The 12,591-nt window shown below is 50.6% G+C and overlaps 1 protein-coding gene across 1 annotated transcript in view; it reads right to left on the reverse strand.

Annotated features, from left to right (window-relative positions):
- The window catches only part of LOC111230426 (titin-like), a 203,286-nt gene that overhangs the window by 66,908 nt on the left and 123,787 nt on the right, over positions 1 to 12,591 (reverse strand). The window contains 32 exon segments of the mRNA XM_022757167.1: positions 52 to 148; positions 671 to 891; positions 977 to 1,124; positions 1,311 to 1,462; positions 1,561 to 1,690; positions 1,837 to 2,018; positions 2,094 to 2,402; positions 2,502 to 2,616; positions 3,426 to 3,740; positions 3,841 to 4,067; positions 4,157 to 4,465; positions 4,572 to 4,871; positions 5,015 to 5,308; positions 5,410 to 5,694; positions 5,813 to 5,990; positions 6,083 to 6,201; positions 6,336 to 6,478; positions 6,610 to 6,766; positions 7,004 to 7,306; positions 7,592 to 8,110; positions 8,319 to 8,621; positions 8,845 to 9,025; positions 9,114 to 9,232; positions 9,333 to 9,453; positions 9,602 to 9,759; positions 9,865 to 10,367; positions 10,488 to 10,593; positions 10,676 to 10,975; positions 11,288 to 11,587; positions 11,677 to 11,792; positions 11,890 to 12,076; positions 12,268 to 12,564. Of these exon segments, the coding sequence (XP_022612888.1) occupies positions 52 to 148; positions 671 to 891; positions 977 to 1,124; positions 1,311 to 1,462; positions 1,561 to 1,690; positions 1,837 to 2,018; positions 2,094 to 2,402; positions 2,502 to 2,616; positions 3,426 to 3,740; positions 3,841 to 4,067; positions 4,157 to 4,465; positions 4,572 to 4,871; positions 5,015 to 5,308; positions 5,410 to 5,694; positions 5,813 to 5,990; positions 6,083 to 6,201; positions 6,336 to 6,478; positions 6,610 to 6,766; positions 7,004 to 7,306; positions 7,592 to 8,110; positions 8,319 to 8,621; positions 8,845 to 9,025; positions 9,114 to 9,232; positions 9,333 to 9,453; positions 9,602 to 9,759; positions 9,865 to 10,367; positions 10,488 to 10,593; positions 10,676 to 10,975; positions 11,288 to 11,587; positions 11,677 to 11,792; positions 11,890 to 12,076; positions 12,268 to 12,564 (7,194 nt within the window).

Raw genomic sequence — 12,591 nt, forward strand, 5'->3', positions numbered from 1 at the left:
CTGGTCAACAGCAGTGTCAAAGTGTTTGAGGGGCTGAGACCTGTCACTCACATGTCTGATCTTTGATGACCATGGGTCCAACGGTGGCGGAGGGTCGGCTGGGTCCAGCTGCGTTCACGGCTTTTACTCTGAACTCGTATTCTCCTCCCTGCAGATCAACGACATCATCAACACCATCACCTTCATCATCATCATCACCATAATCACCATCATCATCACTATCACCATCCGCATCACCTTCATCATCATCATCATCATCATCATCATCATCATCCTCATCATCATCATCATCATCATCATCCTCATCATCATCATCATCATCATCATCCTCATCATCATCATCATCATCATCATCCTCATCATCATCATCATCATCATCATCCTCATCATCATCATCATCATCATCATCCTCATCATCATCATCATCATCATCATCCTCATCATCATCATCATCATCATCATCCTCATCATCATCATCATCATCATCATCCTCATCATCATCATCATCATCATCATCCTCATCATCATCATCATCATCATCATGCTGCAGCTCCACTGGTTTAACTGTTTTTTTGTGTTTCCTCAAACACATCGACTAAAAACAGGCTGTATAGACATGTAAGCCCCGCCCCCTGTAAATGAAGGCAGGAAGTAGTAAAGTGAGACCGACCTCCTTCAGGTCCTCCACCACGAAGGTGAGATCCTCCACGTCTCTCTTGTTGCACTGTTTCCAGGTCTCCTTCTCCTTGCCGCTGGTGTCCCAGCTCAAACGCTCGATGATGTAATGCTTCACCGGAGAGCCGCCGTTGTTTTTGGGAGGCTCCCAGCTCAGGGTGACGGTGGTCTTCGTCACCAGGTTGACCTTCAGCTTGGTAGGGGGGTCGGGGGGGTCTGAGGGAAGAGGAGTTAAGATTAGCATTAGAACAGTTCCAGTGAGGTTTGGCAGTTGGTGCTGTGTCAGTGGGTTTGTCCTCACAGATGGGGTCTCTGGCCCGGGCAGGCTCGGTAGTGACGGTGAACGGACCAAATCCAAGTCTGTTCTCGGCCCTGACCCTGAACAGGTAGTCCTGACCCTCCAGCAGACCGGGGACCACAAAAGCCTGGCTGGCACAGGCCGCATTCACCTGATGACAAATCAACCAATTCATCAGTTAATCGGCCCCAATGAACTCAACTGATTCCTGTGACTGTGAAAACACGTGATGATAAGTTTGTCTTTCCTGGAAGTTGATGTTTTCTTTTTCTTGCAAACTCATCTTCAACTAAAATAATTTGTTTCCTAAAATAAAAAGCGACGGAGGGTGGTTTACCTTGGTCCAGGCCTTATCAGTGACATTCTTCTTCTCGATGAAGTAGCTCTTAATTCTCTCTCCTCCATCGTTGTCTGGAAGTTTCCAGATCAGCCTCATAGTAGCCCGAGTTATGTCAGTAACCCTCAGATCCTTTGGAGGTCCAGGGACGTCTGTACCCAGGAAAAAACGGTTAGACATCCGAGAACAACACAACGTACTGACACTGTTCTGCGGAGGAGGTTCTCAGGGTTGAGGTCTGTGGACATACCGAGGACGTTGACTCTGACGTTGATGTGTTTCTGTCCGGACTTGTTCTTGGCCGTGATGGTATAGCGTCCGGAGTGGCTCCTCAGACTTACAGGGATGGTCACAATGGACTTGGTGTCTGTGGACTCAACCTACAAACACAGAGACAGAATGAGACTAAGATCCACAAACCATGAAAATAAGATAATAGAAAATCTATATCTAAAATGCTTCTTTAAAAAATTGTTGTGAAGAAGAAGAGTGGAAGTGGAAGAAGTGGAGTGTGTTGTTGTCTCACCTCGGAGTCCACGGGCAGTGTGTGCAATTTATTCTTCTTGTGTGACTTAGCCTTGCCATCAAAGTCCCAGGTCACCTTGGGAACAGGGCGACCCTTGATGGTGGCGGGAATCTTGATTGGATCTCCAGCACGGATGACCAGCAGGTCATCGGCCATGACGTCGAGGGTGATGGAAGGAGGAACTGTGAAGTGGAAACATCAGTGAAGGACAGAGACACACACACAGGAAGACTTTTATTTATTTTAGTGAGACTTACGCTGGATATCCTCAATCAGGACCTCGCTGGTGCGGGGACTGGGGTCGGACTCGCCGATGTCGTTGACAGCAATGATCCTGAAGCGGTAGCGTTTCAGCTCACGGAGGCTGGGCACGGTGAACTCAGTGGTGGGGTGAAGGGTTTCGGGGTCGTTCACCCTCACCCACTCAGATGTGCCCTCATCCTGGATCTGGATGATGTAGCCCTTGATGGGGCTTCCTCCGTCCTTCTCTGGTGGTTTCCAGGACAACGTGACGTTGTGCTTTGTCTTGTCAGCCACCTCAGGAGCAGCAGGCATGCCCGGAGGAGCTTGAGGAGAAAGCAAAGTCATCATTCATCCGTCTGTTTCAGGAAGGACTGTGGTGAATCAACATCAGACTTATTTATCATTCCATGTTGTTTACTCACTCAGTGGATCAACAGCAAAGGCGGAGTCGGACGGTGAGCTGAATGGTCCAATTCCTGCAGAATTGCTGGCAGCAACTCTGAACTCATACTCTGTTCCTTCGAACAGACGAGTCACCTGGAAGACACAAGGACACAAGACACTGACTACCAAGCAACAAGATGTGTCTTCAGACTAGGGCTGGGACGATTATCCGACGTAATCAACGTTGTCGATTATAAAAATTATTCAACGTGGAATTTTAGTGTCGACGCGTCGTGTAAAACCACACAGGGTAAATGTTCATAGAACAAAACCGGAACTTTCTAATGGGACCGTTTATATCCATCGTCTTTGGTTCACCCGGATACAAGCGCAGCGCAAGGGCTGGGACAACGCGGTGACGTAATTGAAGTCATTGACTACGTGAATGATTTGCGTCTGTGTAATCTATTTGAACAACATGGCGGCGTCTACCAGCAGTACGACGGAGCGTGTGGAGCAACACGCGGCAAAAAAGGCTCTGCAAAGTGCATCTGGCATATCACTCTAGCACGACAGTCATGCACGAGCACATAAAGAGGAAAATAATAATATAAATAATAAATAAATATAAATAATAATAAAAAAAAAATTGTTAGATTAGTCGAATAATTGAAAAAATAATCGCTAGATTAATCGTTTAAAGAATAATCGTTTGGGACAGCCCTACTTCAGACCATCCTGAAGGTCTGTTCCAAACCTTTCTAAAGGTTTGTGAAGGACCTTTCTAACGGTCTGAGATGGGCCTATCCAAAGGTCAGCGACAAGCCACCCTGAAGGTCCCGGGTCTGTTTGGGTTTACCCTGAGGTTCTACTTTGGTACGTAGGAGGGTGATAAAAGTCGGATTCATATGCAGACTCCATTGAGAATCTTTACGCAGTGAAACGAGGCCCCAGCAGCTCACCTGGTACTCCCAGCCTTTCATGCCCCTCTTGGTGACTGGCATCTTGTTGACTCTGGCCCAGTAGCCTGTGCCTTTCTCCCTCTTCTCCAGCCAGTAGCCGATGATCATGGAGCCACCGTTATCCCTGGGAGGCTCCCAGGTCAGGGTCATGGAGGTTTTGGAGTACTCTGCGATGGTTGGTTTCTCTGGTGGGCCAGGGAGGCCGAAGGGGTCTGTGATCTGGACCTCCTCTGTGGTACATGGGTCAGATTTACCGTAGCGGTTCTCAGCTCGGACTCGGAACATGTAGGTCTTGTTGGTCTCCAGATTCCACATCTGCAGGAGAGTAACGTGGTGTCACCATGAGCCAACAGAACTTTAAGGACCCGTGAAAACCTGATATATTATCTTTGTTGTTGTTGCTATGAGGACATACCCCGTATTTCTTCTCAATGATGCTGTTGGTGACCTCCACCCACTGCGGTTCAGGTGTGGCTTCCTCTCCCTCCTCCAGCTCTGGTTCCTCTGTCACCACATCCTTCCTTTCAACAATGTAGTTGGTGAGTTCGCTGCCACCGTCATCAAGTGGTGGATCCCACGTCAGGTAGCAGGACTCTGCCTTGATGTTGGACACCGTCACATTCCTGGGTGGAAGTGGTCGGTCTGAGGGAAGAACATGGGGTCAGAAGACTAATTCCTGCACTCATTCCTACACACTCTTCTATTTTAGTCAGTGTCGTGTTTCCACTCACCCAGCACCATGACAGTGATGGTGTGCTTGGCTGAGCCCATGTTGTTGTTGGCGGTCACAGTGTAGCTGCCGCGGTCTTTCCTGTTGGCTGCTGGGATGGACAGTACAGTCTTGCAGTTCATCCTGCCGGTCACCTCCGTCTCCATCAGCAGAGTCTCGGTGGGCTTCTCTATCACCAAGTCGTCCTTGGACCACTCAACCTTGGGGATGGGAAGTCCCAGGATGTCGGCGGGGATCTCGATGGGTTCACCCTTCTTCACGGTGATGCAGTCACCCTTGAAGTGCTTCAGCATGTGGACCTCAGGAGCCACTGAGAGGGACGGGGTGGGGACAAACGAAGTCAGCACACAAATAAACACACTAGAGCAAACCATTAACATCCTAATAGGAGGGTTAGGGGTTTCACTCTGCCTTACCTTCATCATCCTGGATGACCACAGTGAGTGGGATGGATGGCTCACTCTCTCCGATGAGGTTGGCACACTTGATCCTGAACTCATACAACCAGGCCTCATCCAGGCCCTCCACAGTCATGGTCATGTTGGGACAGATCTCGGTGTTGCAGGGCTCGAAGGCCTGCTGGTCCTGTCTCTTCTTCTCAACAAAGTAGCCAATGACCGGGCTGCCGCCGTCATTACGAGGAGGCTTCCAGGCCAGTGTGATGGAGTTCTTGGTGCGTTCAGTGTAATGGAACTTCTCAGGGTACGATGGAGGACCTGCAGAACCACCACAGCAACGACGACTTCAAGAACAAATCCACTTTTCAACCAAGACACATCATCATCATCATCATCATCATCATCATCATCATCGGGTAACAAGAACTAATTTAAGCTTTCATTTCTGGATCAGTACTCACCCTGTGGGTCCACAGCCTTGATGGGCCCCAGCTCAACAGGCGGTCCCAGGCCATACTTGTTCTTGGCAATGACACGGAACATGTACTCCTGTCCCTCCATGATGCCCACACACTCGCACTTGGATGAGGCGGTTTCAACGGGTTGCCTCCATGTGTGCATCTTAGCGTCTTTTCGCTCCACAATGAAGCCGGTCAGGTCGCTGCCTCCATCGTCCACGGGATCGTCCCAGTTCAGGAAGATCATCTTACGAGTGACGACGACGGGTTTCAGGTCTGTGACGGGTCCCGGGACGTCTGAGGAAAAAACAATGTTAGTGTTCATTTTTACTTCGTAGCATCGACTTAACTGTCGACTTTTATCGAATTCTGCCCTGAACTCCTGGACTCCCACTTACCCATGACCTCCACTCTGGTCCAAGCAGACTTGGTACCGCTGGGGTTGCAAGCGGAGATCTGGTATTTGCCACAGTCCTTCCTCTGGACGTTCTTGATTGAAACGATGCTGTCGTTGCCCTCAGTGAGGATCTCCACGCTGTCTTTGTCAGGTTTAGCGTCATCCTTGGTCCAGGTGATGGACGGGTAGGGTTTACCTGTGACTGTAGCAGGTACACGGAGAGTCTCTCCAGCTCTGATGACCACGCCGTTCTTGACGGACAGGTCCAGTTCAATCACAGGTATCTCTGAGGAGGCCAAGCAGCAACCAAGGAAACAAAATTTACATCAACACATTCAACCTGATTAAATCCCAGTTTCAGAGTCTTTTTTATTCTATTTCTCGTTTCGTTTTGTTTGTCTGACCTGCTGGATTCCTGACGAACACTGACTCTGTGAATCCTGGTGTTCCCTCTCCAGCAGCGTTGCAGGCGATGACTCTGACCAGGTACTTGGCTCCCTCTCGGACTCCATAGACAGTGAATGCGCGGGTCTTCCAGGGGCGCTCTGTAGACCTACCCCAGTCCTTGGTACCAGCCATGGCCTGAAAAACACCACAGAACCAAGAGGATCAGTCTGAACTGAAACCAAAACACTTTGTTCTTTATTTTATTTGCACGAATGCAACAGTCTGACCTTATCCACGTGGTATCCCAGGATCTCCCCTCCACCGTTGTCAGCAGGAGGGTCCCACTCCACGTCGATGGAGTGGTCGGTGGTCGCCACCACTCGGGCGACTGGAGGTCCAGGAGGTACTGCAGGGTCACAAAGAAACACAGAGGGGTCATGTTCATTCTGACGCTGCCTGTTTCCATGGACATGAGTGTAACGTTCATGACTCTCATTGTTCTAGCTTCTATGTACATTACTCCCACAGATGATTACGTACGGATCGGAGCATGGGCTGTCTTGGGTTCGGAGGGGATGCTGAACTTTCCTGGGCCAGCCTGGTTTTCAGCGGCGACCCTGAAGATGTACGTCAGCCCCTCCAGCAGACCCACAACGTCCAGCTCAGTGTCGGGGACAAGGTTCCTGAAGAGCAGGACAGAGAGGAGACATTCAGAAAACACAGCACAAAGGTTTTTGGTAAAATTATATCGACATGTTTTGACCTTTCTTCACATCAGCCGATCAAAACTGGAGCAGTCGCTGTGTTTCCTCACCTGTTCACACGTGCCCAGTGGGAGCTGTTGATCTCACGACGCTCCACCCAGTATCCCAGGATGGGGCTGCCGTTGTCATTTGGCTCATTCCAGGTGACCAGCATGCTGTTGGCTGTGATGTCTTCAATCTGTGGCTTATCAGGCGCCTCAGGAGGTTCTGAGGAGGACGAAGGGGCGGGACAGAAAAAACTGAGTGACGCTCATTTTACTGTATTTATATAAGTGTATGATAACTAGCATTATAAGCTGACAAAAAGAATGTTTGACATGTCTTTTAAACCTCTACTAAAACCTCTTCGACATGTAAAGAACACGAGATTTACACGACTGACAGACCGTCATGTCAGAGCTTCGCTACTACCATGACCAGGACGAAGAATAAATGATGTCATACCGAAGGGATTCTTGGCGATGAGTGGTTTGGAGATGCAGGGAGGACCGGCGCCGAACTTGTTCTCGGCCACGACCCTGAAGATGTATTCCTTCTTCTCGATGAGTTTGGGCACCAGGTAGCGGCATCCTCTCAGCGTGGAGGTGACGCTGCTCCAGCCGAACTCCAGCTTGGAGTTGTCCTTCTTCTCCAGAGTGTAGTTGAGGATCTCGCTGCCGCCATCGTCCAGAGGTGGATCCCACTTGCAGATCACAGAGTTCTTCCTCACCTCCTCGAATCTGAAGTTCACAGGAGGACCGGGAGTATCTGAGGACAGAGGAAATGATGTCAGGATATATAATATAAACATTTACTGATGGTCACAGCACACATGTCAAACTATTTCTTCTTCTCTAAAAAGTCCATTACTTTAATCTGTTAAAGGTGTAAAGCAGGTGTAGAAAATGTGTGGTTCGTGAACTGAACGGGTTCTGGGGCAGATCCAGAACACCCTGGAGAGATGTCTGGACTACCTGGTCTGAGATTCTGATGAGAACTATTTGTGATTTGTGAGCGTAAATAAATGGTAACAGGACAAAACAGAATTCTCACCAAGCACGTTGACCTCGCAGGTTGCTGAGGCGATGCCGTGGTCGTTCTCCACCTTCACCATGTAGACGCCGTGGTCGGCGCGGAACGAGTCCGTGATGACGACGGAGGACGTGCCCCTGTGGCTGTTGTCGATGGCGAGACGCTCGTTAATCGTCGGGTAGTCGAACTCCTCCAGCTCCGGCTCTGCAGCCTCCTCCTCCTTCTTCTCCTCCTTCTCTTTTCCTTCTTTCTTCTCTTCTCCTTCCTTCACTTCACCCTCCTTCTTCTCCTCTTTCTTCTCGGCTTCTCCTTCCTTCTTCTCCTCCTCCTTCTTCTCCTCTTCCTTCTTCTCCACCTTCTTCTTCAGGGGCCTCTCGGGCCTCTTGCGGAGCGGCTCTGGGCGGATCACCTGGTTGTTCCAGTACCAGGTGATCTGAGGGTAGGGTGAGCCGGAGATGTTGGCGTCCAGGAGGATCTCGCAGCCTCGCTTCACGCTGAGACCGGACTGCAGACTGCCACTGAGGAAAACCTTCGGCGCGTCTGAGAGAACAGAGACAGAAATCAACATCTACAGCATCTCTCCAGTTTTAAGACGAAGCCTGGCAGCTGTTTCTAGTCTCTATGCTAAGCTAAGCTAATCAGCTGCTAACGGTAGCTTCATATGGAGCGTAAACCTGCCTTAGCTTGCCTTCCCTTACACTGAGACTGTAAAACTGCAGTGGTTGTCAGGAGATGACGTCATCCTTACCAACAGCGTTTGAGGCCTTGACGAACGGCGTGTTGCGCGATGGCTCGCTGACCCCGGCTGCGTTCTCGGCCTTGACTCTGAAGGTGTAGTTCTTGCCCTCGGTCAGTCCCCTGACGGTGTAGGACAGGACGGGCACCAGGAAGTCGTTGCACCTCTCCCACTTGTCCTCACCCTTCTGCTGCTTCTCCAGGATGTAGCCCATGATCTTGGCGCCGCCGTCGTACATGGGAGGCTTCCAGGTCAGGGTGACGGTGCTGGATGTGGGATTGTGGGTCTCCACGTCCACGGGGGCGTCGGGAGCGTCTGAGGAGAGAGACGGATTTCAGTTAGAAATCTATGAGTTTAACTAAACATCAGAGGAATGAAATCCTCTGATCAACGCCGTCAGAAATGTTTAGAAACTTGATTTCATCGTAAGAATTTTAGTTTTACTAAAACTGAACCAATTTGATTCTAGACAATTAAATGAATTCATCTCCAAACCCAGGCTGAGGTAACCATGACAACGAGCAATGGCGGTTCGTACGTTTCTGGTCCTCTGCGATGACTGGGTTGCGGAGCTCGATGAACTCTCCTCCTCCGATCTTGTTGACGGCCTGGACTCTGAAGTAGTACTCTCCGTTGGGGATGAGGTCTTTGATGTTCCAGCTCACCTTGTTCTCTCCGGACATCATGTTGACGTACGTCCTCCTGCCGGCCTCACGCCGCTGCAGAAACAGACAGATTCAAATGAACCAGCTCTGATTTAAAGCCATCATCACAGCTCAGAGATAAAAACACTCCTCCATCTCTGACCTGCAGGACGTAGTGAATGATCGGGCTGCCGCCGTCATAGTCTGGAGGATCCCAGGACACTTTACAGGAGCTCTTTGTGATCTCAGAGGCCACAATCTCCTTACAGGGACCAGGAAGTCCTGAAGACAGAGACACAGAGTAGTGAAAACATGATCTGCTGCTCGGAGTCACAGACACTGATGTCTTCGTGATGAGATGAAGCGGTGAGTGACTCAGTACCGATGACTTTGACGTTGATGGTGGCGCTGGCGGCTCCCAGTTTGTTCTCCAGAGTCACTTTGTAGACTCCGGCGTCAGCGTGAAGGCTGCTCTCAACCTCTAGGTGACAGGAAGTATACTCCTTCCTGTGGAGCACAAAAAATCCCATCAGCCACTGCTGCTACTGACAGAGAACAACGGGAAGACGAAGACGAAGACGAAGACGAAGACGAAGACGAAGACGAAGACAACCTGAATCTGGCTCCAAACTCAGACAGAAATCGTCGCACTGACCTGAAGCCGAGGCGCTCGTCGGCCTTCAGCTCCTTGCCGTCTTTGTGCCAGGTGATTCTGGGGGAGGGGACGGCTCTGAAGGGAACTGGGATGTGCATCTTCTCTGTTTCCACGACGACCAGGTCCAGAGTCTGGAACTCCAGCATAGGGTTACCTGGAAACACAATAAAAAATCTTGGTCATCCTCCTGTTCCTGTCAGGTTGATGAGTGACTGAACTTTGCGGTGGAACCTTTGAGGACAGTGTTGGACGTTCTTACAGTCGGACTCTTTGGCGAAGACGTTCTCGGAGATGTCGGAGGGCTCGCTCACTCCGATGGCGTTGATGGCCCTCACTCTCAGGATGTACTCCTTCTCGGGGACCACGCCCTCCTCCACGCGGAACTTCAGCTCCTTCACTGGACGGGAGTTGACCCTCATCCACTTCTCTGTTCCAGCCTCGCACATCTCGATGTGGTAGCCGGTGATGGGGCAGCCGCCATCTCTCTGCGGAGGTTTCCAGGCGATGGACAGGAAGTCCCGGCTGGCTCCGGTGACGTGCAGCTCGATGGGCGGTGACGGGACACCTGTTGGGTCTTCGATGGTGAGGATCTCGGTGGGTTCGCTCGGATGTCCGATGCCGGCCTCGTTCTCGGCTCGGACCAGGAACTGGACCTCAGTTCCCTCGATGACGTCTGTCACTCGGTACTTACAGTCCGGACCTGAAGTCTTCCCGCATTTAACCCAGCGAGTTCCGAGCTTCTCCTTCTTCTCAATGGAATACCTGGGGGGCGGAGTCAGGGAAAGGTGAACACACCTTCATACTGTAACACCGCTGACTTTCATCATGAGGATTAATGACTCGTAACTGTTGAGTTATTTAATGTTAAAGTCTGTTGAATACCTGAGGATGGGTCGGCCACCATCATTTTTAGGTGCCTCCCACTGAAGGTCCACGTATCTCTTGGACACAGCGATGACGGCGAGGGCGTACGGTGGCCCAGGAGTGGCTGTAACGAAAAAAAAAATCATTTGTCAGCAGTAAATTAAAAGAATTCATGTGTTCAACACTAAAACTCCTCTGTAACTTACTGAAAGTGTCTTTGGCCAGCACGGAGTCCTCCAGCTCGCAGAACGGTCCGAGGCCCACGGCGTTCTCAGCAGCGACGCGGAACACGTACAGCGACCCTTCGTTGAGTGGAGTCACGGTGTACTTCAGCTCCTTGACTGTGGTGTCCACGGTCTGCCAGCCTTTACGCCTGACGTCACGCTTCTCCACCACGTAGTTGGTGATGGGGGAGCCGCCGTCGCGCTCGGGCGCCGTCCACTTCAACTCGGCGTTGTTCCTGCTGATGCTGACGACGTCCAACCAGCGAGGAGCTGAAGGAGGGTCTGAGGAGATTAAGACAAAAACTTCATCACGCTCGTTGGTTTGACACGGTGAGTCTTTACTGCTCATTTGTTTATTACGTCGACAGAGTGAGTGAGTTTGACCTTCCACATGCGGTTTACAACATCATGGCGTGGGCCGACAAAACAGTAAGATTTTGGTAAAAAGTATGTAATTATAAAATATATACATATATATAAATGATGATTTTAAATATTTTAAAATGACCTTTGAAAACATTCAAGCTGTTTCTTTAAGGGGGTGGGTCACCAACATTTTGTTTTAGATCATGAGTCTGTGTCTGTTGTTCTTACTGAGTCTCTCCTTGCAGAGCACCGGATCGCTGGGTTCGCTGGGCTCGCTCTCTCCGGCCACGTTCACGGCCCGCACCCTGAACGAATACTCCTGCTTCTCCATCAGGCCCTTCAGGAAGTGCTCCAGGACGTTGACGTTCTCCGCCACGCGGATCCAGTCCATGGTGCCGCTCTTCAGCATCTCAATGACGTAGCCGTCAATCTTGGCTCCGCCATCGTGCTCTGGCTTGGTCCACATCAGGAAGCAGGAAGTCTTGGCCACGTCCTTCACCGTGGGTTTACCGGGAGGCCATGGAGGATCTGGAAGAAGAAGGAGCAAGATGTTTGTAACTCTCTGAAAGGATTTTAGATGCTCAGACACTTAAGTGAGAGGGTGAATGTCTTTGTACCGATTGGATCCTTGACGAGGATCGGGTCTGTCTCTTTGCTGGGTTTTCCAGTTCCGGCCAGATTCTCAGCCAGGACTCTGAACTTGTACTTCTTCCTGGTGGGAAGACCTTTGACTCTGCAGAGGAGAACATGTCACATCAACACACTAAAATCCAGCAGAGCTCAGTGTTACACTCACTTTGACCAGCAGACAGTGGAACATCTGGATTCACCTGTAGTTGGTGTCTTTGATGGGCAGCTTGTTGCACCTGATCCACTTGTCGTGGTCAGGTTCGTATCTCTCCACCCAGTATCCTGTGATGGGGCTTCCTCCATCCTCATCAGGCTCGTACCAGGTCAGGGTCAGCGAGTCCTTGGCGATGTCCGAACCCTCCAACTTATAAGGAGCTCCGGGAGTATCTGAGGGCGAGACAAGAGGGGTGAGGTTCATCCCAGCAGACCTGAACCACATGATGATCCTCTTTGTACACAAAGAACTGCATCTGACAAATAACGGACCTGTGTCCCTGAACCTGAGACGGACCCGACTGTTAAAGAAAAAGAAACCAAATTTAAGCACCAAACATCAGTCCTACGGTCAGGTGACCTACCGAAGGGGTATCTGGCGATGATGGGCAGGTGCTCAGCTGGTGGGCCGACACCAAACTGGTTCTCAGCGAAGACTCTGAAGATGTACTCCTTGAACTTGACCAGATCCACAGCTTTGTATGTGGTATGTTTGATGGTGGACGACAGCCGGTGCCAGATCTCGCTGTCGGTGGCTCGGCGCTCGACAATGTAGTTGGTGACTCTGGAGCCGCCGTCGTCGCGCGGAGGGTTCCAGGCCAGGAAGCAGGTCTCGTTAGTGATCTCGGAGATGTCGAAGGCGGCGGGAGGACCAGGCTTATCTGTGTGAAGAAAGTTTATTTAACATT

Source organism: Seriola dumerili, unplaced genomic scaffold, assembly GCF_002260705.1.
Source record: "Seriola dumerili isolate Sdu_G_001 unplaced genomic scaffold, Sdu_1.0 BDQW01000266.1, whole genome shotgun sequence".
NCBI classification, from domain to species: Eukaryota; Metazoa; Chordata; class Actinopteri; order Carangiformes; family Carangidae; genus Seriola; species Seriola dumerili.